The 27,981-nt window shown below is 44.9% G+C and overlaps 1 protein-coding gene across 7 annotated transcripts in view; it reads left to right on the top strand.

Annotated features, from left to right (window-relative positions):
- Nucleotides 1–25,022, top strand: part of USP32 (ubiquitin specific peptidase 32) — a 339,894-nt gene extending 314,872 nt beyond the window's left edge. For 4 of the 7 annotated variants that reach the window (XM_070735360.1, XM_070735366.1, XM_070735364.1 and 1 more), the window contains exons 26-34: nucleotides 464–672; nucleotides 3,572–3,756; nucleotides 6,894–6,980; nucleotides 7,616–7,736; nucleotides 9,985–10,176; nucleotides 11,792–12,086; nucleotides 14,824–15,251; nucleotides 17,120–17,212; nucleotides 20,429–25,022. In XM_070735360.1, coding sequence (XP_070591461.1) covers nucleotides 464–672; nucleotides 3,572–3,756; nucleotides 6,894–6,980; nucleotides 7,616–7,736; nucleotides 9,985–10,176; nucleotides 11,792–12,086; nucleotides 14,824–15,251; nucleotides 17,120–17,212; nucleotides 20,429–20,602 — 1,784 coding nt within the window. In that variant the 3' untranslated portion in view covers nucleotides 20,603–25,022. The remainder of the gene's footprint in view (nucleotides 1–463; nucleotides 673–3,571; nucleotides 3,757–6,893; nucleotides 6,981–7,615; nucleotides 7,737–9,984; nucleotides 10,177–11,791; nucleotides 12,087–14,823; nucleotides 15,252–17,119; nucleotides 17,213–20,428) is intronic. The other 3 variants (XM_070735365.1, XM_070735361.1, XM_070735363.1) reach the window with 1 other exon arrangement.
- The last annotated feature ends 2,959 nt before the right edge of the window (nucleotides 25,023–27,981 follow it).

Genomic DNA, 27,981 nt, shown 5'->3' with positions numbered 1-27,981 from the left:
GGGGCGGCTAACAACAATAAAGAAAACAATGTAACAAATCTAATATTAAAAAGTAATCTAAAAAAACCCAATTTAAGAAGCCAATCATACAAACAAGCATACCATGTATAAATTCTATAAGCCTAGGGGGAAGGGGAAAAAATTTCAATTCCCCCATGCCTGACAACAGAGGTGGGTTTTAAGGAGCTTGCGAAAGACAAGGAGGGTGGGGGCAACTCTGATATCTGGGGGGAGCTGGTTCCAGAGGGTCGGGGCCACCACAGAGAAGGCTCTTCTCCTGGGTCCCGCCAAATTATTATTATTATTATTATTATTATTGTTCTCGTTTTACAGTCTAGTTAAAGAAAATGGGCCTCCTTATGAAGGCGTTAGAGATTTTGCCCAGCTCGTGATCAAAAATGATCCTTAAGTGCAGAGCTTCGTACCACGACATAGTGTGACGTCAGCCTCTTTGTGCTTTGAGTTTTAGATTTTTACCGTGGACAGTCGACCAACGGGGTGATCAGCTGCCTGATGAACGGTGACCTTCCGCGGTCCACCTTGATCCCAAACGGAATGCCGAACACAGTGGTGCCCTACAGGGGGGAGAATGGCGTGATGATGAATGGTCATGTGACGTCACCTTCCGACAGCCCCTTCATAGGCTACATCATTGCGGTCCACAGGAAAATGGTGAGTGGAGAACAAGCTTGGCCCAAACCCAGTAAGATGCTTTGTCGGTCTCACGTGAAGCAGCTGCAGCCAAACTTTGCAAATGGCCATTAATAATAATAATAATAATAATAATAATAATAATAATAATAATAATAATAATTTATTGGATTTGTGTGCCGCCCCTCTCCGTAGACTCGGGGCGGCTAACAACAATGATAAAAACAGCATGTGACAATCCAATAATAAAACAGCTAAAAACCCTTATTTATAATGGAAGAGGGAGATTGTGATCCCGCTATATAGAGTGCTGGTGAGACCCCATTTGGAATACTGTGTTCAGTTCTGGAGACCTCACCTAAAGATATTGACAAAATTGAACGGGTCCAAAGACGGGCTGCAAGAAAGGTGGAGGGTCTTAAGCATAAAACGTATCAGGAAAGACTTCATGAACTCAATCTGTATAGTCTGGAGGACAGAAGGAAAAGGGGGGACATGATCGAAACATTTAAATATGTTAAAGGGTTAAATAAGGTTCAGGAGGGAAGTGTTTTTAATAGGAAAGTGAACACAAGAACAAAGGGGACACAATCTGAAGTTAGTTGGGGGAAAGATCAAAAGCAACGTGAGAAAATACTATTTCACTGAAAGAGTAGTAGATCCTTGGAACAAACTTCCAGCAGACGTGGTTGGTAAATCCACAGTAACTGAATTTAAACATGCCTGGGATAAACTTATATCAATTGTAAGAAAAAATACAGGAAATAGTATAAGGGCAGACTAGATGGACCATGAGGTCTTTTTCTGCCGTCAGTCTTCTATGTTTCTATAAAAACCAAACATACACACAAACATACCATGCATAACTTGTAATGGCCTAGGGAGAAGGAATATCTCAACTCCCCCTTGCCTGGCGGTATAAATGAGTCTTGAGTAGTTTACGAAAGACAGGGAGGGTGGGGGCAATTCTAATCTCCGGGGGGAGTTGGTTCCAGAGGGCCGGGGCCGCCACAGAGAAGGCTCTTCCCCTGGGGCCCGCCAAACGACATTGTTTAGTCGACGGGACCCGGAGAAGGCCAACTCTGTGGGACCTTATCGGTCGCTGGGATTCGTGCGGTAGCAGGCGGTTCCGGAGGTTAGCCATTTGGAAGGTATATCTGGGGTTCAGGCATAAGCTGTAACCCTGCTGAGACCTTTTGCTCCTCAATCTGTGGGGTGGACTTCAAAAAGACCGCTCTGTTTGATAGTCACCCTTTTCATCCAAGTGGGGCTCCCCAAGTCCGGGGCCATTTCTGTACGGAACCGAACAGCACAAACAGCAGGTCAACTTCTGTGAGTGATGGGCTGGTGTGTACACCCACATGCGAGCGATGGGTCTGAGTGCGCGTGAGCTCGTTCCCCTGTCTCTCCCCATTTGGCCACCAAGCTGTAAGGGCTGGAGACCACTGCACTAAAGAAGAGCCAATGAAGGACCCTTGGCGATGTTAGCTACTGTTGCCCAAAACTGTTGAGATACTTCATTTCCGGACTTCTTGGCCAAAATACTGACCCACGGTTCCATGGTTGTGATTTATTTATTGTTTGTTTGTTTTGTTGACTTTTCCCTCTTTATTAAACATATTAGCTGCCCATCTAATAAAGAATTGTTTGGGCCAAAGGTATTCTTGTATTCTGAGAAAGGTTTCTTTTGTAATAAGAAACTGTTTCTATAATCTAACCTGCATAAATTTGGGAATAGGACTTATCCTTGGGAGGGTGGGGTGAGGGGGCACAGGAGAGACATGGCCTGACTGAAGCCAAGACCTTTTACCCAAACCTTCACGTAGAAGTTTTGGAAATCTCCCCTGCCTTGCATCTATTTCTGCTGTGAAAGTGTTGTGGTTTGATGGGGTTAAAAGAATCCTTGTGGGCATGCAAGCTCTTCCAACAAAGCTGCCTTTTGCAATTGAATGATGGAGATTTTTGTCAATGCCAACCAAGTGGCGCTTCAGATGTTTTTGGGATTACAGTGGTACCTCTACTTACGAACTTAATTCATTCCATGACTAGGTTCTTAAGTAGAAAAGTTTGTAAGAAGAAGCAATTTTCCCCATAGGAATCAATCAAGCAAATAATGTGTGCGATTGGGGAAACCATAGGGAGGGGAGAGGCCCTGTTTCCTCCCAGGGGATTCCTAGAGAGGCCCCTCGGAGGCTTCTCCCTGCCTTTTCCGGCCCTGTTTCCTTCCAGGAGATTCCTAGAGAGACCCCTCGGAGGCTTCTCCCTGCCTTTTCCGGCCCTGTTTCCTCCCAGGAGATTCCTAGAGAGACCCCACGGAGGCTTCTCCCTGCCTTTTCCGGCCCTGTTTCCTCCCAGGAGATTCCTAGAGAGACCCCACGGAGGCTTCTCCCTGCCTTTTCCGGCCCTGTTTCCTTCCAGGAGATTCCTGGAGAGGCCCCACGGAGGCTTCTCCCTGCCTTTTCCGGTTATAGTTTCAGAGGCTCGGGTTTGTAAGTGGGAAATGGTTCTTGAGAAGAGGCAAAAAAATCTTGAACTCCCGGTTTTTATCTGGAAAAGTTCGTAAGTAGAGGCGTTCTTAGGTAGAGGTACCACTGTACATCCAAGCCGCTTATCGCTAGTTGGTTCTTATCTTTATTTTCATCGCCACAACCATTCTATGTCGATTTGTTAGGTTTTGCGTTTTGTGATTTTTTTTTAAAAAAAATTATGATTAAAAAAATTGAAATTATAAATGATATTTAAAAAATTAGACAAAAGAGTTAAGTGTTACTTACACTGGAGCCTTTTATGATTGTGTTGTTACGCTTCTGGATGCCGCTTAAGAGACAGCCCATCTATGATTTTTACAAAAGCAAAGTTTATGAATTGTTCCTAACTTTCAAAATCCATCTCGTGTTTTCTTTTTCCCCCTTGAATGCAGATTCGGGCCGAAATGTACTTTCTCTCATCTCAAAAGAACCGCCCAAGCCTGTTTGGGATGCCTCTCATTGTCCCCTGCACTGTTCACACGAGGAAGAGAGACTTGTACGATGCCGTCTGGATTCAGGTGTCTCGACTTGCAAGCCCGCTCCCTCCCCAGGAAGCAAGTAACCACGCTCAGGATTGGTGAGTCCAGTGTTGGAACTTAGAACTGCTGAGCCACTAGTAGAGCTGAGAGAAGAGAATATTTGTAGCTCTGGCTGGAGTCTGGGCTTGGTTGTTTTATTTATTATTATTATTATTAATAATAATAATAATAATAATAATTATTATTATTATTATTATTATTATTATTATTATTATTATTATTTATTGGATTTGTATGCCGCCCCTCTCCGCAGACTTGGGGCGGCTAACAACAATAATAAACACAACATGTACAATCCAATAATAAAAACAACTAAAAACCCCTATTATAAAACCAAACATACACACAAACATACCATGCATAACTTGTAATGGCCTAGGGGGAAGAGCTAGCTCAACTCCCCCATGCCTGGCGGTATAAATGAGTCTTGAGTAGTTTACGAAAGACAGGGAGGGTGGGGGCAGTTCTAATCTCCGGGGGGAGTTGGTTCCAGAGGGCCGGGGCCGCCACAGAGGAGGCTCTTCCCCTGGGGCCCGCCAAACGACATTGTTTAGTCGACGGGACCCAGAGAAGGCCAACTCTGTGGGACCTTATCAGTTGCTGGGATTCGTGCAGTAGCAGGCGGTTCCGGAGGTAATCTGGTCCAATGCCATGTGGGGCTTTAAAGGTCATGACCAACACTTTGAATTGTGACCGGAAACTGATCGGCAGCCAATGCAAGCCACGGAGTGTTGAAGAAACGTGGTCGAATCTTTGAAGCCCCACAATGGCTCTCGCGGCTGCGTTCTGCACGATCTGAAGTTTCCGAACACTTTTCAAATGTAGCCCCATGTAGAGAGCGTTGCAGTAATCGAACCTCAAGGTGATGAGGGCATGAGTGACTGTGAGCAATGACTCCCTGTCCAAATAGGGCCAAATATTGTTTATTTATTAATTGGATTTATATGCCACCCCTCTCTGAGGACTCAGGGCAGCTCACACCATATAAAAAGAAACAACAAAATGCAATAGCTAAATCCAGTTAGTTAAAACTAAGCAAACAATTGAAAAATCTCCCTTTATGCTAAAAAAAATCAATCATACCCATTCAAACAACAGCCGTACAAACATTCGGCATAAAGGAGTCTTAAGACTCTTGCAGAAGGCGAGGAGGGTGGGGGCAGTGCGAATCTCTGGGGGGAGCTGATTCCAGAGGACAGGGCCCCCCACAGAGAAGGCTCTTCCCCTAGGCCCTGCCAAGCAACATTGTCTAGTTGACTGGACCTGGAGAAGGCTGACTCTGTGGGACCTAACCGATCGCTGGGACTCATACGGCAGAAGGTGGTGCTACAAGTAGTCTGGTCCGATGCCATGTAGGGCTTTATAGGTCATTAGTCTGCATTGGTTGCCGATCAGTTTCCGGTCACAATTCAAAGTGTTGGTTATGACCTATAAAGCCCTTCATGGCATTGGGCCAGAATATCTCAGGGACCGCCTTCTGCCGCACGGATCCCAGCGACCAGTTAGGTCCCACAGAGTTGGCCTTCTCCGGGTCCCCTTGACTAAACAATCTCGTCTGCCGGGACCCAGGAGAAGAGCCTTCTCTGTGGTGGTCCCGATCCTCTGGAACCAACTCCCCCCAGAGATCAGAATTGCCCCCACCCTCCTCGCCTTTTGTAAGCTTCTTAAAACCCACCTCTGTCGTCAGGCATGGTGGAATTGAGATATTCCTTCCCCCCAGGCCTATACAATTTATGCATGGTGTGTTTGTATGTATGTTTGGTTTTTTAATAAGGGTTTTTAGATATTTTAACTATTAGATTTGTCACACGCTGTTTTTATTATTGTTGTTAGCCGCCCCAAGTCTACGGAGAGGGGCGGCATACAAATCTAATAGATAGATAGATAGATAGATAGATAGATAGATAGATAGATAGATAGATAGATAGATAGATAGATAGATAGAGATAGAGAGATAGAGGGATAAATAACAATATTTATATACATGATGCTAGTAAAGAGAAACATTAGGACAGGGGATGGTAGGCACGCAGGTGCACTTATGAACACCCCTTACTGACCTCTTAGGAATCGGGAGAGGTCAACAGTAGATAATCTAAGGGTAAAGTTTTGGGGGTTAGCACTGTTGATGTTACCTAATTGGGTAATGAAAAATAGCAACCGAGTTCTGAGAGTTGCAGAAGGCCGTCGTAACCGGAAACATAGCTCGGGAGCCTGTTTCACTACCAGAGTGCTCAGGCCACCACAGGTCCCCCCCCCCGACACGAGTGATATTGAGCTGGCCACGCCCACCCACTCCTTGAAGTCAAACACAACCTTAATGCATCCCTCAATGAAATCGAGTTTGACACCCCTGATCTAGAGGAGCATTGGCTAGCAGAATGGCAATCCGCTAATGCTTTTTGCTGTACAGTGTTCCCTCGCTTTTCGTGGGGGATGCGTTCTGAGACGGCCCGCGAAAGTCGAATTTCCGCGAAGTAGAGATGCGGAAGTAAATACATTATTTTTGGCGATGAACAGTATCACAAGCCTTCCCTTAACACTTTAAACCCCTAAATTGCAATTTCCCATTCCCTTAGCAACCATTTAGATTATTACTCACCATGTTTATTTATTAAAGTTTATTAAAAAAATATTTATTAAAGGCAGTCGAAAGTTTGCCGATGACATATGACGTCATCGGGCGGGAAAAACTGTGGTATAGGGGAAAAACCCACAAAATATTTTTTAATTAATATTTTTGAAAAACTGTGGTAGAGACTTTTCGCGAAGTTCGAACCCACGAAAATCGAGGGAACACTGTAATGTCCAAAAAAAAAAAAGGGCATAGATTAAACCAAGACTGCAGACCTTTTATGACTTTTGGGACTTTATCTCCCAGGATAGCTGGCTCAGGAATTCTGGGAGTTGAAGTCCATAAGTCACTCTTTGGTTATTATTGTGGCATTGGATAATCTGTGGCGGATTTCATTCCAAAGCAAGCGGGAATAAATTGGAAACGATCAGCGGAGCTTCTTGTCAAAGGCTCCCATTGAGGATTCTTGAACCGAGTCTAAGGCTTGCCAGTTTGCCAACCCGTCTTAAAAGATGAGTGAGCAACAACAGGAATAAAATCCGAAGAGTCTTTCTTTACACATTAGAAATAACAATATGTGCCTCTGTGTGTTTTCCTCAGCGATGACAGCTTGGGATATCAGTACCCTTTCACTCTTCGGGTGGTTCAGAAAGATGGCAACTCGTGTGCCTGGTGCCCCTGGTACAGGTGAGCTCTGCTAGGTTTGTCTTTTTCTCCTTCTCTTACCCTCTGTCTCTCTATTCCTATCATCTGTCTGTCTGTCTGCCCGCCTATCTATCTATCTATCTATCTATCTATCTATCTATCTATCTATCTATCTATCTATCTATCTATCTATCTATCTATCTATCTTATCTATCTATCTATCTATCTATCTATCTATCTATCTATCAATCAATCATATTTCCATATCTCTAGCTAGCTAGCTATCCCTCAAACCGTCTGTCTGTCTGTCTGTCTGTCTGTCTGTCTGTCTGTCTATCTATCAGTCCATCCACCCACCCATCCATCTATCTATACATCAATCTGTCCATCCATTATCTATCCATCCATCCATCCACCTATCTATCTATTCATCCATCAATCCATCCCACCACCCACCCACCCACCTCACCTCGAGGGGCACAATGTTCCAGAAGGCGGGAGCCATAGCAGAAAAGGCTCTTCTCTTGGATCCCGCTAGCCGGTATTCCTTGGCCGACAGGGGTCCAGAGTCTGGCCCTTCTGTTGGTGTCAGTGGGAAGGGCCGATCCTTCTGAAGTGATAGCTTTCCTCTCTTGCCCATTGTTCACCGTCTCTTGTCCTCCCGGCCTCCCATATAGGTTTTGCTACGGGTGTAAAATCGACTGCACGGAAGAAAGGGCTCTGATGGGGAACGCCAACCTCGCTGTGGACTGGGATCCTACCGCGCTTCACCTCCGCTACCAGACCTCACAAGAACGGGTAAAGAAACCAAACCCTTTCGGGGGTCAATCCCAGGCCTGTTCCTTTCACATGACATAGAAACATAGAAGATTGATGGCAGAAAAAGACCTCATGGTCCATCTAGTCTGCCCTTATACTATTTTCTGTATTTTTATCTTAGGATGGATCTACGTTTATCCCAGGCATGTTTCAATTCAGTTACTGTGGATTTACCAGCCACGTCTGCTGGAAGTTTGTTCCAAGCATCTACTACTCTTTCAGTAAAATAATATTTTCTCACGTTGCTTCTGATCTTTCCCCCAACTAACTTCAGATTGTGTCCCCTTGTTCTTGTGTTCACTTTCCTGTTAAAAACACTTCCCTCCTGGACCTTATTTAACCCTTTGACATATTTAAATGTTTCGATCATGTCCCCCCCTTCTGTCCTCCAGACTCTACAGATTGAGTTCATGAAGTCTTTCCTGATATGTTTTATGCTTAAGACCTTCCACCATTCTTGTAGCCCGTCTTTGGACCCGGCCAATTTTATCCATATCTTTTTGTAGGTGAGGTCTCCAGAACTGAACACAGTACTCCAAATGTGGTCTCACCAGCGCTCTATATAAGGGGATCACAATCTCCCTCTTCCTGCTTGTTATACCTCTAGCTATGCAGCCAAGCATCCTACTTGCTTTCCCTACCGCCTGACTGCACTGTTCACCCATTTTGAGACTGTCAGAAATCACGACCCCTAAATCCTTCTCTTCTGAAGTTTTTGCTAACACAGAACTGCCAATACAATACAATGACTGCAGACAAATTGTTCTCGACTTACAACCGTAATTGTGCCCAGAATTTCCGTGGCCAAGCAAGGAAGTTGTTAAGTGAATCAATAAGTATCACCCCTCCCCAATTCCCACAGTACTTTCTCCTCGCGGCCAGGCCAGTCTCTAACTCAAAATGATGGATTTGGCTTGGCACTAGGTTTATCCTGAGAGATTGTCCAGTCGTGGCCACTTCATGACTTGTGGACTTCAACTCCCAGAATTCCTCAGCCAGCGTGGAATTAATATCCACAAGTTATTATTATTATTATTATTATTATTATTATTATTATTATTATTATTATTATTTATTGGATTTGTATGCCGCCCCTCTCCGCAGACTCGGGGCGGCTAACAACAGCAGTAAAACAGTACAACAAAATCCAATACTAAAAAGCAGTTAAAAAACCCTTTATATAAAAACCAATCATACATACAGACATACCATGCATAAAATTTTAAAGGCCTAGGGGGAAAGAGCATCTCAGTTCCCCCATGCCTGGTGGCAGAGGTGGGTTTTAAGCAGCTTACGAAAGGCAAGGAGGGTGGGGGCAATGCTAATCTCTGGGGGGAGTTGGTTCCAGAGGGTCGGGGCCGCCACAGAGAAGGTTCTTCCTCTGGGTCCCGCCAAGCGACATTGTTTGGTTGATGGGACCCGGAGAAGATCCACTCTGTGGGACCTAACTGGTCGCTGGGATTCATGCGGCAGAAGGCGGTCCCTGAGATATTCTGGTCCGGTGCCATGAAGGGCTTTATAGGTCATAACCAACACTTTGAATTGTGACCGGAAACTGATCGGCAACCAATGCAGACTGCGGAGTGTTGGAGAAACATGGGCATATTTGGGGAAGCCCATGATTGCTCTCGCAGCTGCATTCTGCACGATCTGAAGTTTCCGAACACTTTTCAAAGGTAGCCCCATGTAGAGAGCATTACAGTAGTCAAGCCTTGAGGTGATGAGGGCATGAGTGACTGTGAGTAGTGAGTCCCGGTCCAAATAGGGCCGCAACTGGTGCACCAGGCGAACCTGGGCAAACGCCCCCCTCGCCACAGCTGAAAGATGGTCCTCTAATGTGAGCTGTGGATCGAGGAGGACGCCCAAGTTGCGAACCCTCTCTGAGGGGGTCAAGTCCTAGAGTGGCCAAAATTAGGGGGTTTCCTCACAGAGGTGCATTTGATGCTGGAGAACTTCTTTGGAAGAGACTGAGGGATTCTGCACAGGATTGAGAAGAAAGGGGAAGGACTGGGGCAGGGGTAGGCAAAGTTGGCTCTTCTATGACATGTGGACTTCAACTCCCAGAATTCCTGAGCTAGCATGATTGGCTCAGGAATTCTGGGAGTTGAAGTCCACAAGTCATAGAAGAGCCACCTTTGCCTACCCCTGGGCTGGGGGATTGCTTTCCACACCGAGGGAAGCCCTTGCAGAAAGCTCTCTCACCCTCCGGTTTCCTTCCGGTCTCCAGATAGCAGAGGAGCACCGAAGCGTGGAGCAGAGCCAGCGTGCTCAGGCCGAGCCCATCAACCTGGACAGCTGCTTGCGGGCCTTCACCAGCGAGGAGGAGCTGGGGGACGATGAAATGTACTATTGCTCCAAGTGCAGGACCCACTGCGTGGCCACCAAGAAGCTGGACCTGTGGAGGCTGCCCCCAATCCTGGTAGGCCGGCAGGTTGTCTCTTTTTCTGACTTCAGCCATGACAAGCAGAGTTTCTGACCAGGACTCTCTTTCCTTCTCTCTTCCTTCCCTTTTTCTTTTCATTTTTCCTTTCTCTTTCTCTTTCCTTTTTCTTTCTCTTTTCCTTTCCTTTCCCTTTCTCTTTCTCTTTTCCTTTCCTTTCTCTTTTCCTTTCCTTTCCTTTCCTTTTTCCTTTCTCTTTCCCTTTCTCTTTCCCTTCCCTTTCCCTTTCCCTTTCTCTTTTCTTTCCTTTTTCCTTTCCTTTCTCTTTTCCTTTCCTTTTCCTTTCCTTTTCCTTTCCCTTTCCTTTCCCTTTCCCTTTCTTTTTTCTTTCCCTTCCCCTTCCTTTCTCTTTCCCTTTCTCTTTCTCTTTCCCTCTCCTTTCTCTTTTCCTTTCTTTTTTCTCTTTTCCTTTCCTTTTTCTTTCCCTTTCCCTCTCCTTTCTCTTTCCCTTTCTTTTTTTCCCTTTTCCTTTTCCTTTCCCTTCCCCTTTCCCTTTGCCTTCCCTTCCCTTTTTCCTTCCTCTTCCCTTCCTTTCCCTTTCTTTTTTCTTTCCTTTCTCTTTCTCTTTTTCTTTCCCTTTCCCTCTCCTTTCTCTTTTCCTTTCTTTTTTCCTTTCCTTTCCTTTTTCTTTCCCTTTCCCTCTCCTTTCTCTTTTCCTTTCTTTTTTTCCCTTTTCCTTCCCCTTTCCCTTTGCCTTCCCTTCCCTTTTTCCTTCCCCATCCCTTCCTTTCCCTTTCTTTTTTTTTCCTTTCCTTTCTCTTTCTCTTTTTCTTTCCCTTTCCCTTTCCCTCTCCTTTCTCTTTTCCTATCTTTTTTCTCTTTTCCTTTTCCTTTCCCTTTCCCTCTCCTTTCTCTTTCCCTTTCTTTTTTTCCCTTTTCCTTTCCCTTCCCCTTTCCCTTTGCCTTCCCTTCCCTTTTTCCTTACTCTTCCCTTCCTTTCCCTTTCTTTTTTCTTTCCCTTTTTCTTTCCCTTTCCCTTTCCCTCTCCTTTCTATTTTCCTTTCCTTTTTCTTTCCCTTTCCCTCTCCTTTCTCTTTTCCTTTCTTTTTTTCCCTTTCCCTTTGCCTTCCCTTCCCTTTTTCCTTCCTCTTCCCTTCCTTTCCCTTTTTTCTTTCCCTTTCCCTTTCCCTCTCCTTTCTCTTTCCCTTTCTTTTCTTTCCCTTTCCCTTCCCTTCCCTTTTTCCTTTTCCTTTTCCTTTTCTTTTCCTTTCCTTTACCTTCCCTTTCCTTCTCTTTCCTTCCTTTCCCTTTCCCTTTCCTTCTTCTCTTCCCTTTCCTTTCCTTCCCTTCCCTCTTTCTTCCCTTCCCTTCTCCTCCCTTTCTTTCACTTCCCAACTCCTTTCCCCCTTCCTTCCCTCCCCCTTCCCATCCCCTTTCCCTTCCCTTAGCCTTCTCCCTTCCCTTCCCTATTCTTTAATAATAATAATGATAATAAGTTTAGCACAGTTTACTCTAACTTTGCTGGCGAGGGAATTCTGAGAATTGAAGTCCGCAAGGCTTCTAGTTGCCGAGGTCGGACCCCTGTGCCTTAAACGAGAGGCATTTGAACAAGGAGGCCCTCACCCGACTTCCCTCTTGCTTGTTTCCACTCCAGATCATCCACTTAAAGCGCTTCCAGTTTGTCAACGGCCGCTGGATAAAATCCCAAAAAATCGTCAAGTTTCCTCGCGAGAGCTTTGACCCAAGTGCCTTCCTCATGCCACGAGACCCGAGCTGCTGGCCGCCAAAGCTGCTGACTCCGCAGGCGGACGATCCCGCGGAGCCCCTCATTCTGCCGGAGGAGTGCCGGAGGCTGGAGCAGCGGAGCGGCACTGTGGCTGGAGAGGGCGACGTCCTCACCCACAACCCTTCGTCTCTCAACCCTTCGGGCATCGTAAATAATATTAGAGGTAGGAGTCTGGGGTCTCGTCCCGGAAGGCGTCAAAACCAAAGTTGCTTGGTCCCCATCAGGAAGGGATTCACGATAAGTCCTCGACTTACAACCATTTCCATGGCTAAACAAAGCGGTTGTTGTGAGCCTCACCCTACTTTCTGGTCATGGTTGTTAAGTGAATCACTGCCATTCAGTGAGCCACACGGTCATTAAGTGGATCCTGCTCCCCTGTTGTCTTTGTTTGTCAGAAGCTGACTGGGATGGTCCTGTTCTTCCCCCAGTTACGAACGTATCAAAAACACCATTTGAACGAACTTACTTACATTGAAAGGAGCCACACAGTCTCCAAACTGTCCCATTGAAGCAACCCCAAGGAGGGAGGGGAGACCACACAACAAGCCAATTCCTGTCTCTCTCTCTCCATCAAACCATCCGTGTCAGCCCCACGAAGTGCATTAAAGATCTCTTTAGAAATTGCAGGGCATCCATTCCACAGGGAAGGCAAAACTACTTTTTGGTGGAGATTAGCTAGAATAACAGAATTTTGGAGATCTGATGCTGCTCCCCTTATACACCATTTCCACATGTTATCTGGATGTTCTGGACTTTAAAAAATGTTTCAATCCATTTTTTCACGCGACTGATCCTGCATATCGCTAACAAGATCATCTTCCTTACTGTCTCACTACCTAACTACCGACCCACCTATCTAATCTATTTGATAAATGCCCCACTTTTCTTTTGGGCACTCAAGATAATCTGCTAGTTTGGCCTAGTGGTTAAGGCACCAGACTGGAAAAGTTCTAATAAGTTCTAGTAAAGTCTTTCATTCTAAAAATCGTAAGTTCTAGGTTATCTTCCAGACCGCCTTCTATGTCATAGTTCCCAGCGACCGGTAAGATTCCACAGAGTTGGTCTTCTCCGGGTCCTATCAGCTAAACAGTGTTGGCTTGCGGGCCCACGGGGAAGGGCCTTCTCTGTGGCTGCCCCGGCTTTCTGGAACCAACTACCCCCTGAGATCCGGACTGCCCCCACTCTATTGGCCTTCTGAAAAGCATTGAAGACCTGGCTTACCCAGCAGGCTTGGGGCCGTTGATCTCACAATTGCGAAATCTGGCCTGAATGATATGTATGTATGTGATGTTTTAATTAAAAAATAAATCTTTTATGATGTTTTTAAATGTATTTTCTATATCCTTTTGTAAGCCACCCAGAGCCCTTTGGGAGTTGGGTGGCATAGAAATACAGTGGTACCTCGGTTCTCGAATGCCTTGGTTGTCGTACATTTCGGATACCGAACAAAATTTTCAGCAAAAATTTCCTTTGGTATCTGAACAAAAATTCGGATACCGAACAGCCACAGAAAATTTTGTTCATTATCCGAAATGTTACCACCGGGGGCGGTTGCAATCCCGGCGGCAGCTTCAGGGGGCTGAGGAGCTCTATAACTGCTCCAAGCTGCAGGAAGGGTGGGGGCGGCTGCAATCCCGGCAGCTTTGGGGGGCTCCTTTCCTCAGTGCTTCGTGTTATTACCTGTAGGCAGCTGCAAAAACTTTCTCCTTCCCGGCGGCGGCAACAGCGGCGGTTTCCCTTCGAGTAGCAACAGCGTCGGGAACGTCATGTGATGAAGGGAAGCCGCCGGAGCGATCTCAGCAGTTGTCGCCGCTCCAGCAGCTTCCCTTCATTAATTGACGTTCCCGGTGCTGTTGCTACTCGAAGGGAAGCTGCTGCCATTGCCGCTGCCGGGAAGGAGAAAGTTTTTGCAGCTACCTACAGGTAACAAGACGAAGCACTGAGGAAAGGAACCCCCCGAAGCTGCCGGGATTGCAGCCGCCCCCACCCTTCCTGCAGCTTGGAGTGCTTATAGAGCTCCTCAGCCCCTTGAAGCTGCCGGGATTGCAGCCGCCCCCGGCGGTAACATTTATCCCATAGAAAATAAAATAGATTTAATTGGTTCCCAGCGAGTCAACAGGGGCTGGGAACCAATTAAATCCATTTCCATTATTTCCTATGGGATAAATTAATTCGGTACTCGGCCAAATCGGTTCCCGACCACACTTCTGGAACGAATTGTGGTCGAGAACCGAGGTACCACTGTACAATAAATAACATTAAATTAGGCCTGCCTTTGGCATGAAAGCCATCTGGGCGACTATGGACCAATCACCAGGAGACGGTGAGTTCTAGACCCGACTTAGACTAGAAAACCAGCTGGGTGACTTTGAGCCAATCACCAGGAGATGGTGAATTCTAGTCCCACCTTAGGCATGAAAGCTACATGGATAATTTTGGGCCAGTCACTAGGAGACAGTAAGCTCTAGTCCCTCCTTTGCCATGAAAGCCAGCTGGGTGACTTTGGGCTAATCACTAGGAGACTGTGAGTTATAGTCTCACCTTAGGTATCAAAGCTACCTGGGTGATTTTGGGCCAGTTTCTCTACTACAACTCTGCGAGGTAGCTTGAGATAAGAGAAAGCATCCAACCTGATTTGGGTTTTTTGAAGAATACCCTTCATCTTACCTAATAAGATGTTGTTGCTGCCTGTTATCAAGGTGAGGAGGATTGATTTATTTTCAGTGTTTCTCAACCTTGGCCAGTTTCTTAGGTGTGGACTTCAACTCCCAGAATTCTTCACCAAGGACGGCTGACTGAGGAATTCTGGGAGTTGTAGTCCACACCTCTTTTAAAAGTAGCCACGGTTGAAAAACACTCATCCATCTGCAAAGCACTCACCCCGTCTCTTTTTTTCCCAGCGTCACCATCCTCCACGAGGAAGTGCACATCCGGCTCTTCGGCCAATAAAAACCTGAGCCCCACCAGTAGCCCCAGGACTATGGGCAGAAGTAAGGGGCGCCTTCGTCTCCCCCAACTCTGTAAAAACAAACTGTCGAGCAGCAAAGAGAACCTGGACACGAGTCGAGAGAACGGTACCCAGCCAGATCCAAAGGCCACATTGGACTCCCCGGGCAGGGAGCAGCAGAATTTGGGGGACGGTTCGGGAGAACCAGTGGCTGCTCAGGACAATGAGGGGCAGCTATCCAATGGATACCTTTGCACGCTGAGCTCCTCCAGCAACCACAGTCTCAACGGTCCCCTAGAAGCCCGCCGGGAAGAAGAACTGGCGGATGACCAAAGAGGAGAAATCTGTATTAATCCCATTTATAACTTATATGCAATTTCGGTAGGTGTCCAATTGCCATCTTGTAGGTGTCCAATTGCCAGCTGGGTTTCGTCCCAGCTCAGATATGGGCTGAGCTACTGCATGAAAGGCCCAGAGGGGCTGCACTTACACCATACCAAAGGGAAGAGCAGGGGGTCCAGCAGTGTCCATCCAGGCTTAATGACAACTGCCTGGCTGGCCCAATTTCTAGGAATAATGACCCAATGCACACTGAGAATTTAAGAGCTAGCACAGCAAAATATATTTTTCCACCGTTCTGTAGTACAAAAGTTAAGTCATTGGAATTGGAAGCTGGCTTCAGTCTCTCATTTGCGATAGATAATGGGAAAATCTAGGCTGCTAGCCAGAAGGCTATAAATCTTCCAATCTGATGTTAATTCCTTAACAAGTGTACTCACGGCAGTCCAAAGACATTTTTCAGCTCAAAACATAAGCCAGAATCAAGGATCCAAAAGAACAGGAGAGTCTCTCAGCTCCCAAGCTCTGTCCTTCATTACGAACATTGTTTTCCACGCCCCCTTTCCCCATCAGCCTGTCTTATATACTGCCAGGGGTGGCCAAATGTCCTATAGAGATATTCCATATCTAGACCCTCGTCTATAGAGATATTCATGTCTGGCTCTCATTCTTCTGACTCTTGCGTCTAATATAGGGTCCTCAATGTCCCCATCATCTTCTGACTCCAACACTACCATAGCTGGAGGTTCTAAAATCTCTGTTGGTTCCCCAGGTTCCAACTCCCCTTCACTCTCACTCGCAGACTCAGCTGGCAAAAACACTGGCCTAGGATACCCAGACGGGCCCAGCTCATCCTCCTCAAAATCCGTGACCAGCTGAGCTGGACTTGGACCACTCACAACAACAATGACCAGAATTTGAGCCCAGAATTTCTGTCGCTAAATAATAATAATAAATTTATTGTCATTGTCAAGCAACGAGTTGTCATTGTCAACGAAAGCCGTGTGACACCCAGGGACCAGTCCCACCATACATTAAATCAGAATAGGTAAATTTAAAAATAGAATAAAAAATAGAATAAAATGTCCCACCCACTACAAAATTCCCCACCCTGAACCACTCAACCATCTACATGAGAAACTGAGTAATATTGTCCAACAGTTCACTGATGGTGACCCTTTAGTTCGTTGTTAAGTGCGAGTATAGCTCTGGGATAAAAACTATTCAGGAAACGTGTGGTCCGAGTTCTAGTTGTTCTGTATCTTCTGCCAGAAGGCAACAGTTCAAAGAGATTGTAAGCAGGATGAGAAGAGTCTTTGAGAATGGTATGCACCTTCCTAGAACAGCGAGAGGTGAAGATGTCATCCAGGGCAGGTAGCTGGAGCCCAATGACGTTCTGGGCAGTTTTAATAATTCTCTGTAGAGCTTTTTTGTTCGCTACAGAGCTGCTCCCATGCCAAGCTAGAATGCTGTATGTCAAGACACTCTCAATGGTGCTGTGCTAGTAAGACAACAGTAGATGCTGAGATAAATTTAGCTTCCTGAGCATTCTCAGGAAGTACAGCCTCTTTTGTGCCTTCTTCACAAGCGTATTAACATTCATAGTCCATGAGAGGTCCTCTGAGATATAAAACAAGACAGTTGTTAAGAGAGTTTTCTCTTTGAAAACCTTTCGCTTCTCATCTAAGAACTGAAGCCGCTTCTTAGATGGGAAACGAAATGCTTTCAAAGAAAAAAAAACTAAGAAAGTCCAGTTGTCTTTTGGAAAAAGCAACTTTTGAGAAGTCACCACCTTTTAAAATGGTATCGCCATCGCACCCGGTTAATTCCCTTTTCCTCTGGCAGGAAAGAAAGGATGGAGGACTCGGATCAGGGAATAACTTTAGTGTCTTGTCTCTCTTCTCTTCCAGTGCCATTCAGGAATTATGGGAGGAGGCCATTATGTCACCTATGCCAAAAACCCAAACGACAAGTGGTACTGTTACAACGACAGCAGCTGTAAGGTAAGCCACTGTGCGGGCTTAAACAGGGGTGAAATCCTTTGAAGTCTACTACCAGTTCGCTTCGCACATGCTTTGTGCGTGCGTGCGTGCCATGCGCCCAACCATGCAGCGCTTAGAAAGAAGCAATTTTGAAGCCATCAGAGTCTGCAATGATAAGTAGAACAGCGAAGGGGGATCAGCTTTGCCGTGCGATTTAGATTAGCTAGAAATCACGAAACCCTGCTTTCTAGCTATTATTATTTATTATTTATTGGATTTGTATGCCGCCCCTCTCCGCAGACTCGGGGCGGCTAACAACAATGATAAAAAACAACATGTAACAATCCAATTTAATAAAACAACTAAAAACCCTTATTATAAAAAACCAAACATACACACAAACATACCATACATAACTTGTAATGGCCATGGGGAAGAAATATCTTAACTCCCCCATGCCTGGCGACAAAGGTGGGTCTTGAGTAATTTGCGAAACACAAGGAGGGTGGGGGCCGTCCTAATCTCTGGGGGGAGTTGATTCCAGAGGGCCGGGGCCGCCACAGAGAAGGCTCTTCCCCTGGGGCCCGCCAAACAACATTGTTTGGTCGACGGGATCCGGAGAAGGCCAACTCTGTGGGACCTTATCGGCTGCTGGGATTCGTGCAGTAGAAGGCGGTTCCGGATGTATTCTGGCCCTATGCCATGTAGGGCTTTAAAGGTCATTACCAACACTTTGAATTGTGACCGGAAACCGATCGGCAGCCAGTGCAGGCCGCGGAGTGTTGCAGAAACATGAGCGAATCTAGGAAGCCCCACGATGACTCTCGCGGCCGCATTCTGCACGATCTGAAGTTTCTGAACACTTTTCTGAGGTAGCCCTATGTAGAGAGCGTTGCAGTAATCAAACCTCGAGGTGATGAGGGCATGAGTGACTGTGAGCAATGACTCCCTGTCCAAATAGCTAATCTGCATCGTGCAGCACAGCTGATCATTTCACAGTTGATTGGAGGATCTACCAGTTCATCGTTTGGATGATCCAGTAATAATGAGTAGCATTTCACCTCTGGGCTTACGGTGAAGAACAGTAGCTTCTGACAAGAGCTTCCGTTACATAGAACATCCAGGGCCCTGAAATGAGCCACCATGCTTTCAGGACTGTCAGATTCCCACTAAACATCCGAGAAATAAGTCAGAGTCCAAACCTTGGCCTTCCTCCAAGTTCCAATTTATTAACAGAGCCATGTTATACCTATGCTCCGCAAGCTGCACTGCTTCCTATTAGTCTCCGGGCACAATTCAAGGTGTTGGTTATCACCTATAAGAACATAAGAAGAGCCCTGCTGAATCAGGCTAAAACCCATCGAGTCCAGCATTCTGTGTCACACAGCGGCCCACCAATTGTATTTGGGGATCTTGAGCAGAAAGAGAAGGCAAAACCCTCCCTTTCCCTTGACCCCCAACAAATGGGACCCAAGGGAATCCTGCCTGCCTCAACCACCATAGAGGCGACACATGGACATCTGTTTCAATAACCACCGATACATTTAGCATCCATGAATCTGTCTAATCCTGCCTTGAAGCTATCAAGGCTGACAGCTGTCAGGACCTCTTCTGGAAGTGAATTCCATAAACCAACGACCCTCTGGGTGAATAAATATTTCCCTTGGCCCCCCCCTCGCCACAGCTGAAAGATGTTTCTCTAATGTGAGCTGTGGATCGAGGAGGACACCCAAGTTGTGGACCCTCTCTGAGGGGGTCAATAACTCCCCCCCCCAGGGTGATGGATGGACAGATAGAATTGTCCTTGGGAGGCAAAACCCACAGCCTGTCTTATCAGGGTTGAGCTTGAGTCTGTTGGCCCCAACAGCCTCCAGGCACCGGCACATCACTTCCACCGCTTCGCTGACTGGACATGGGGTGGAGATGTAGAGCTGGGTATATCAGCTGCGAACTCTGCCTTGGCGATAGGACAGACATCCAGCCACTAAACCCCCAGCTCCATTCAGTTGCTCTGACTCCACCCTGATGCAAAGGATTAGAGTCATTAAAAGACAAGAAAAAAAATGGTATTATTTCAGTTCTGGAGACCTCACCTAGTTCAGTTCTGGAGACCTCACCTACAAAAAGATATTGACAAAATTGAACGGGTCCAAAGACGGGCTACAAGAATGGTGGAAGGTCTTAAGCATAAAACGTATCAGAAAAGACTTAATGAACTCAATCTGTATAGTCTGGAGGACAGAAGGGAAAGGGGGGACATGATCGAAATATTTAAATATATTAAAGGGTTAAATAAGGTCCAGGAGGGAAGTGTTTTTAATAGGAAAGTGAACACAAGAACAAGGGGACACAATCTGAAGTTAGTTGGGGGAAAGATCAAAAGCAACATGAGAAAATATTATTTTACTGAAAGAGTAGTAGATCCTTGGAACAAACTTCCAGCAGACGTGGTAGATAAATCCACAGTAACTGAATTTAAACATGCCTGGGATAAACATAGATCCATCCTAAGATAAAATACAGAAAATAGTATAAGGGCAGACTAGATGGACCATGAGGTCTTTTTCTGCCGTCAGACTTCTATGTTTCTATGTTTAACCCTCTCTGAGGGGGTCAATAACTCCCCCCCCCCCCAGGGTGATGGACGGACAGATGGGATTGTCCTTGGGAGGCAAAACCCACAGCCACTCCGTCTTATCCGGGTTGAGTTTGAGTCTGTTGACACCCACCCAGGCCCCAACAGCCTCCAGACACCGGCACATCACTTCCACTGCTTCGTTGACTGGACATGGGGTGGAGATGTATAACTGGGTATCATCGGCATACTGATGATACCTCACCCCATGCCCCTGGATGATCTCACCCAGTGTTTTCATGTACATATTGAATAGCAGGGGGGAGAGGACCGACCCCTGAGGCACCCCACAAGGGAGTAACCTTATCAGGGTTGAGCTTGAGTATGTTGACACCCATCCAGACCCCAACAGCCTCCAGGCACCGGCACATCACTTCCACCACTTCGCTGAGTGGACAAGGAGTGGAGATGTAAAGCTGGGTATATCAGCTGCGAACTCTGCCTTGGCGATAGGACAGACATCCAGCCACTAAACCCCCAGCTCCATTCAGTTGCACTGACTCCACCCTGATGCAAAGGATTAGAGTAATTAAAAGACAAGAAAAAAATGGTATTATTTCATCGGCTGCTCCCTAATAAGCCCCTCCTCTTCCTCCTTTCAGGAATTGCATCCTGATGAAATCGACACAGATTCTGCCTACATCCTTTTCTACGAACAGCAAGGAGTGGACTATGCACAATTTTTGCCAAAGATTGAGGGCAAGAATATGGCCGATACCAGTAGCATGGATGAAGACTTTGAGTCCGATTACAAAAAGTACTGTGTCTTGCAATGAGCAAAACGGGTTTTGCAAAGGTTAGTCCGAGGAGATTGGCACCACAGGGCTGGCAAGAAAGGAAGAAAAAGTTTGGTGTTTTTTTTTTTACTGAGCAGAAGAGCTAGATGTAATTTTTATTTTATTTTATTTTACTATTTTTTTATTTTCCTCCTGTGACCTGAAAGCACAACTAAAGGAAATTAAAAAACGAAATAAAATTTAAAAAAAAAAACAGGGGGAGAAAGAGAAACCCTAATTAAAGCGAGCATTTATCAGATGGCGTTTGCTTTCTTTTCCATCTCTTGTGCTCCAAGCCCAGAGGTTGGGGGAACACCCATTGGTTCAATTGTTTTATTTTGCCTTCAGCCTTTAAACTGGATTGACCTCAGCAAGCTGGGACTAGTTTTAAGAAAGAGAATCCAGTTAAGGGGCAGAATAACCGTAGTCTGTTCGTTCCTTTGACCAATTTGCTCTTAGAGACCTCTGAAGTAAGTTGTGGTTCGGGGGAGACTTTGGGGGAAGCTCTCTTCCGATGGCTGATGATTAACTTGTAGTGTTGTTTGACAACATGAAATTTCTACCTCCTTTTTCTGAAGGTTTTTTTTTGTCCATTACCACGAGAAGAGGCACACACAAAACGGCAAACAATCCCCCAAAAGTTTCCCTGCTGTTCATTTTCTCACTTGATGTATTCATTAGCAGTTCCTTTCCGTTGCCTTGAGAATAAAGTTTCCTCTCTCTCTCTCTCTCTTTTTTTTTGACCTTGTGGAATTGTTCCAATCCTTTTGGCTTTCAGCTCTGAAATGGCTCTGAAATGGAGGCAGCACCAGGTTGTTGCTGGGGTGTGTGTTCAGTGAACGGGCTAATAATTTGTATACATCTCCACTTTGGATGGATTGGGATGTTCTAAGAGCCAAGTATTTTTCAGTTTACTAGAGGGTACTTGGGTGAGAAATATGGGCTAGTTATGAAAATATTTTGCCAATGTGGTTATGCTGCCTCCTGAATTTATGTCTTTAATTCAGAAGAAGCCAACTCCTGATTTTTTTTTTTTAGTGTACTGCTCATTGTTGAGACTTGGAAAATTAAAGCAGGAATCTGTTCCCCAATTCAATCCAATTCAACCCAGCCCTACACAAGTCAGCCCAATGCAACTCAACTCAATCCAATGCAACTCAACTCAATCCAGTGCAACTCAGCTCAGCTCAATCCAATGCAACTCAGCTTAACCCAACCCTATGTGTCAGCCCAATGCAACTCAACCCAACCCAATACAACTCAACTCAACCTAACCCAATGCAACTCTACCCAACCCATTGTAACTCAACCTAATGCAACTCCACCCAACCTAACCGAATTCAACCCAATCCAAGCCAGTGAACTCAACCCAATCCAACCCAAACTTTAAGTCCAAGAAACAATGCAGCCTAATTGAGCATTTAAGCAAATAATGTATCAATGATAGCTGATAGGAAATGCATACTCAAGGAGGACTATAGGCAGGGATGTCGTTGACGAAGGAAGGTCAAAAAATTCAAGATGGTATTGGTAACTGTGATCCAAATCCCCCCCCTTTTTTTACTTCTTTCATGTGTGCAAGAGATGGGGCTTCATAAGGGCAGTGACACTACCATCTTGATTTTTAGGACCCCCCCCCCAAGTAGCCATCCCTCACAAGGTGGGGTTCAAGATGAATGGGCCCTTCTTCAAGATTCCTAGTACTTTTGAAGGGAGAGAGAGCCCTCCCAAATATTGTTCTCTCTTCCTTGATTGGAGGGAGTGCCAGCCACGATGTGTTTTTTTTTTTAAATTGCACTTTAAAAATAATAACAAAAATGTAGCAGAGTTCATTTTTGGGGGATAGCTGTGTGCATGCTTAGGTGTGTATCCTTTCTATTCTTTTTCTTTCAAAAAGCAAAGTTAGCCCATCTGAACGATGACCATCGGCGATGGAGAAGCATCCCTTCTGGTTGTGCTTTTGATCAATCAGCATTGTCCCCGGAAGGAATATTTGTACTTCAAACCCACTTTAGGCACCTTGCGGGGTTTTTAACCATCTTTCGATGGAAATCGCCCTTTAGCTGTTCTTGCAGGTCAGCGTCAGAGCAGTGAGGTGCGTAGCTGCATACATTTTAATAATACAATGAAAAAAGGCATTAAACTGGCAGTCATTTGCATCTGCCTGAATGGAAATGGATCGAGAGAGCAGGATAATGAGGGAGCGACGGCAACGTTCCCGCTTTCAGGTGAGCTGAAAATGGTTCGATTTGAAAATCCTTCCTAAATCTGCATTTATTAAGCCGAGCCCTAAATCAAGACACCCATCTCCTTCCTTATTCATCACCTGTTCCAATCCGATGATTAAATAAGGTTGATCATCAGAGGTTAGGATAAATCATCATTTCTTCATAAACAAAGTCTCTGAACCAACTCATAGTGAGATTTTCAAAAGAGCCGTAAAGGTGAGTTTTGCCACTAATTGGAAATCTGTAGTATGTAGGACTCTGCTATTAAAATACTGGAAAGAAAGATTTAGTTGAACAAGTGACTTCTTTATGCAAAACGAAATCTTTAATCTACCAGGGAGAAGTCAATAACCAGCCTTCTTCCTCCTAACAAGATAGATTTCTCATTTATATGCAGGGTTTTATTCTGTCTTCTGAAAAAAGGAACGCATACTATAATCTCAGCCGCCCTCCCGCTGTTCTTTGAACTGGTCCTGTCAACCCTTCCCTTACTAAGAACTGACAAAAATTCACATTTCTTTCAGCTGATTTTCCCCAAGCAAAATTGCTTAGCTTTCGTTATCTCCTTCCAACTGCGGTGTTTACAGAAGACTTTTTAAAATTCTCATTTTTTTTGGCAGTTCCAGGTCATTGTGGCTTCATCTAACTTCACATTAGAAAGAAGGTTCAGTGTCTTCTTAAATGGCAAACGTGAGGAAGGATTGCAGGGTCAGGTGGAGCTTAACATTTTAGTCTGTCCTCAACTCCCAGAAGTCCCCATCCGGCCTGCTTCAACATTGGTGGACTTCAACTCCCACAATCCCCTAGCCAGTAAGCAACCCAGATCTTAATTCATGCTAAGTGGAGAATTCCACTCAGCATGAATGAATCCCCCAGCCACTAACTTAAAAGATGGTGGCTGCGGGATTCTGGGCACTGAGGTCCACCCATCTTCAAGGCACCAAGGTTGAGAAATACTACCGGAGAATACAACAGTTGATAGTTGCTCAGGGTATTGTTTTTTCTGTCTCATTGAAACTATTTGTGGTCTGAGCAACTCAGGCATGAACTGTGGAACTTAATCTACCTGTCATGTGCCACCATCATCCAGTGGCCGCTGTGTGGAGGACCTTATCACTCCCATTGGTGTGCACATGTGTGTGAATATTTGCAGATGGGGGTCATTTAAAACCCAGCTGTCGTGGAGAAGAAGGACCTAGGGTCTCTTAGTTCAGGGCTCTCCAAATTTGGCAACTTCAAGACTTCTGGACTTCAACTTCCAGAGTTCCTTAGCAAAGCTGGCTTGAGGAATTCTGAAAAGTTGAAGTCCACAAGTCTTAAAAGTGGCCAAGCTTGGAGACCCTAGACTTAGCTTGTCATGCTAAGGAACAAGCCACCATAGCCACCTATAAAGTCCCATAATCCCCGCTGATGAGGCCTTCAGGAAAGTCTAGCCCAGCATAGTTCCTGAAAACAACTTCCCATGCCTGCCCCCACCCCGGTTTTAAAGGGTGCCACCACTATGTGATTAATAGCGCGACACCCCCCTTTTGCCAAAACCAAGCCAGCATCCTGTTGAACGCATAGTATGACGCCTGTCAATCTTGTAATGTACTTAGTGGGGTAGCCAAATGCTGCAGGGGTGGGGGAGGGAGGAGAGATTTTAACACTGCATTGGCCCCTTGTGTCCACTGTCTTGACCTCTCTGAGCATGGAAAAAACCCCTACTTAAAAAAAACAGGAGGGCACATTCACCACTGCCCCTCGTTGAAGATCGTTTCCACGTCCCTGTTCATCTCTTGGTTTCTTTTGAAATGGTTTGGTTTTAAGTTCCAACACAGCATGATCAACTCGCCTCGTCTTTAACCTGCCATGCTTTGTTACATTAGTTGTAATGATTAATATATTTTTTTTAAGAAAAAAAAGGTTAAATTAATTCCTAAATTTAATAGGAAAATAAAACAAACGATTTAAGTTAACTGTTTAACTATGTTCTCTCTGTAAATTATTGTATAAAACCTATTGACAATGCACTGAATTTAGAAAGACCGTGTACATAAGTACTGTGTAAATAATTTAAAGGAGAAAAAAAAGTATTAATGTATTGGAATATGAACTGTATTAAAAAAAAGTCCAAGTAACTGTATATGGAGTGAACTTGTCTATCTGTAAGTATATTATTCAAGCAAATTAAATACTGTGGATGCAACTCACACCGTCGACCGATTCATCATTGAAACATTTGAGAGGCAGCTTCTCTAAAAATTAAATTACTCATCATTTTTTATAGGGAAATAACACCATGATGTGGTCTTCATGGGAAGACTACCTGCGAAACAAATCATGACATTCATTCATAGTTTAATGAAAAGAAGGACCATAGAAACATAGAAGACTGGCGGCAGAAAAAGACCTCATGGTCCATCTAGTCTGCCCTTATACTATTTCCTGTATTTTATCTTACAATGGATATATGTTTATCCCAGGCATGTTTAAATTCAGTTACTGTGGATTTATCAACCACGTCTGCTGGAAGTTTGTTCCAATGATCTACTACTCTTTCAGTAAAATAATATTTTCTCATGTTGCTTTTGATCTTTCCCCCAACTAACTTCAGATTGTGTCCCCTTGTTCTTGTGCTCACTTTCCTATTAAAAACACTTCCCTCCTGGACCTTATTTAACCCTTTAATATATTTAAATGTTTCGATCATGTCCCTCCTTTTCCTTCTGTCCTCCAGACTATACAGATTGAGTTCATTAAGTCTTTTCTGATACGTTTTATGCTTAAGACCTTCCACCATTCTTGTAGCACGTCTTTGGAGCCATTCAATTGTGTCAATATCTTTTTGTAGGTGAGGTCTCCAGAACTGAACACAGTATTCCAAATGTGGTCTCACCAGCGCTCTATATAGCGGGATCATAATCTCCCTCTTCCTGCTTGTTATACCTCTAGCTATGCAGCCAAGCATCCTACTTGCTTTCCCTACCGCCTGACTGCACTGTTCACCCATTTTGACCAGGAGAGACATGATAGCAGTATTCCAATATCTCAGGGATTGCCCCAAAGAAGAGGGAGTCAAGCTATTCTCCAAAGCACCTGAGGGTAGAACAAGAAGCAATGGGTAGAAGCTGAACAGGGAGAAAAGCAACTTAGCACTAAGGAGAAATTTCCTGACCATGAGAACAATTAACCAGTGGAACAACTTGCCTCCAGAAGTTTGAATGCTCCAACAGTTTCATGTATGGTATGTTTGTGTTGCATGGTTTTTAAATGATGGGTTTTTAGAAGCTTTTTAAATATTAGTTGACATTGTCACATTGCTATTATTATTGTTGTGAGCCGCCCTGAGTCTACGGAGAGGAGCGGCATACAAATCTAATAAATCATCATCATCATCATCATCATCATCATCATCATCATCATCATCATCATCCTTGGATTCTGAAACACATCCACGCATGACTAGAGTGATGCATAGAAGACAACAACTAAAGGATTATTACAAGAAAAAATGAGGCCACCTGTGGTTTGCGTGGGGCTCCAGTAATTAGGGCTGCTGCTATAAATAGCAGCATGTGGGTTTGGTCCTTGTGAAAGACTATCTGATCAGAGTTCGTCAGGAATCTTGTGTTGCTGGACTTTGTTGCTTTTTCACCCCTTTGAAACCAAAGCAGAGCAACGTGTGTGTGTGTGTGTGTGTGTGTGTGTGTCTCACTTCGTTGGAAGAAGAAGGGGTGTGAAGTTTCTTCACAGCTGCTAGCTAAGTACTTAATGACTGCTTAAGGGAAATTGTACAGACTACCGGGTTGTTTTGGGAAGAGTGCTCTTTGCAATATAAAAAGAGTGCTTTGTTTATTTTGACTTTTGGGATAAAGAACATTGTTTTGAATTTTCAAACGTGTGTGTGTGTCTGAAATTTGTACCCTTGAATTTTCGGGAGGCTCCTACCAGAGAGCCCGGCAGACAGAAATATGGAATGGAATAGAAAATAACAGAACAGAATAGAAGAAACAGAACACAACAGAACCACAGGGAAAATGGAATGGAATATAATAGAATAGAATATTTGGTCCAGTGTCATTAGACACACAAGGAATTTGTCATTAGTGCATATCCTCTCTGTTCATAAAAGAAAAGATACATTTGTCAAGAATCATGGGGTACAACATTTAATGATAATCATCATGAAATTACCAATAAGAGGGGATAGTAAAGAAGATAAGGACAATAATGCTACAACTGTAATACATAGGTAAATATACAGAAATATTAGAGCTGGAACAGCTGCTGAACCAACGGTGAAAATATAAACCTGAAAAAAATATATATAAGTAAGAAAAGTCACTAAGGAAGAGCCAGACAATCACCTGGAAACAATGTAGATGGTCCTCGATCTATGTCCACAATTGAAACCAGCATTTTTGTTCTTAAACAAGTCAAGTGAGTCATAACTGATCTTATGATCTTTTTGCCACCATTAAACTAATTACTGCAATTATTAAGTGAATCTTCCAAGAAAGCACCACACCAATTTGCACCATTCAGGTGACCCTGATCCAGGGATAAAATCCAGCTGGTTTTCCCCTGGAGTGGGGAGGGAATGGAGATTTTGCAGTATCCTTCCCTTTGAGAGGGGAAGGAATGGGGATTTTATAGTATCTTTCCCCAGGAGTGAGGAGGGAATGGAGATTTTGCAGTATCCTTCCCTTTGAGTGGGGAGGGAATGGAGATTTTGCAGTATCCTTCCCTTTGAGTGGGGAGGGAATGGAGATTTTGCAATATCCTTCCCTTTGAGTGGGGAGGGAATGGAGATTTTGCAGTATCCTTCCCTTTGAGTGGGGAGGGAATGGAGATTTTGCAATATCCTTCCCCTGGAGTGAGGAGGGAATGGAGATTTTGCAGTATCCTTCCCTTGGAGTGAGGAGGGAATGGAGATTTTGCAATATCCTTCCCCTGGAGTGGGGAGGGAATGGAGATTTTGCAATATCCTTCCCCTGGAGTGAGGAGGGAATGGAGATTTTGCAGTATCCTTCCCTTGGAGTGAGGAGGGAATGGAGATTTTGCAATATCCTTCCCCTGGAGTGGGGAGGGAATGGAGATTTTGCAATATCCTTCCCCTGGAGTGAGGAGGGAATGGAGATTTTGCAGTATCCTTCCCTTTGAGAGGGG

Source organism: Erythrolamprus reginae, chromosome 1 (genome assembly GCF_031021105.1).
Source record: "Erythrolamprus reginae isolate rEryReg1 chromosome 1, rEryReg1.hap1, whole genome shotgun sequence".
Lineage (NCBI taxonomy): Eukaryota > Metazoa > Chordata > Lepidosauria > Squamata > Dipsadidae > Erythrolamprus > Erythrolamprus reginae.
Note: the sequence above shows the minus strand (reverse complement) of the source record. Positions and strands in the feature narration are given on the sequence as shown.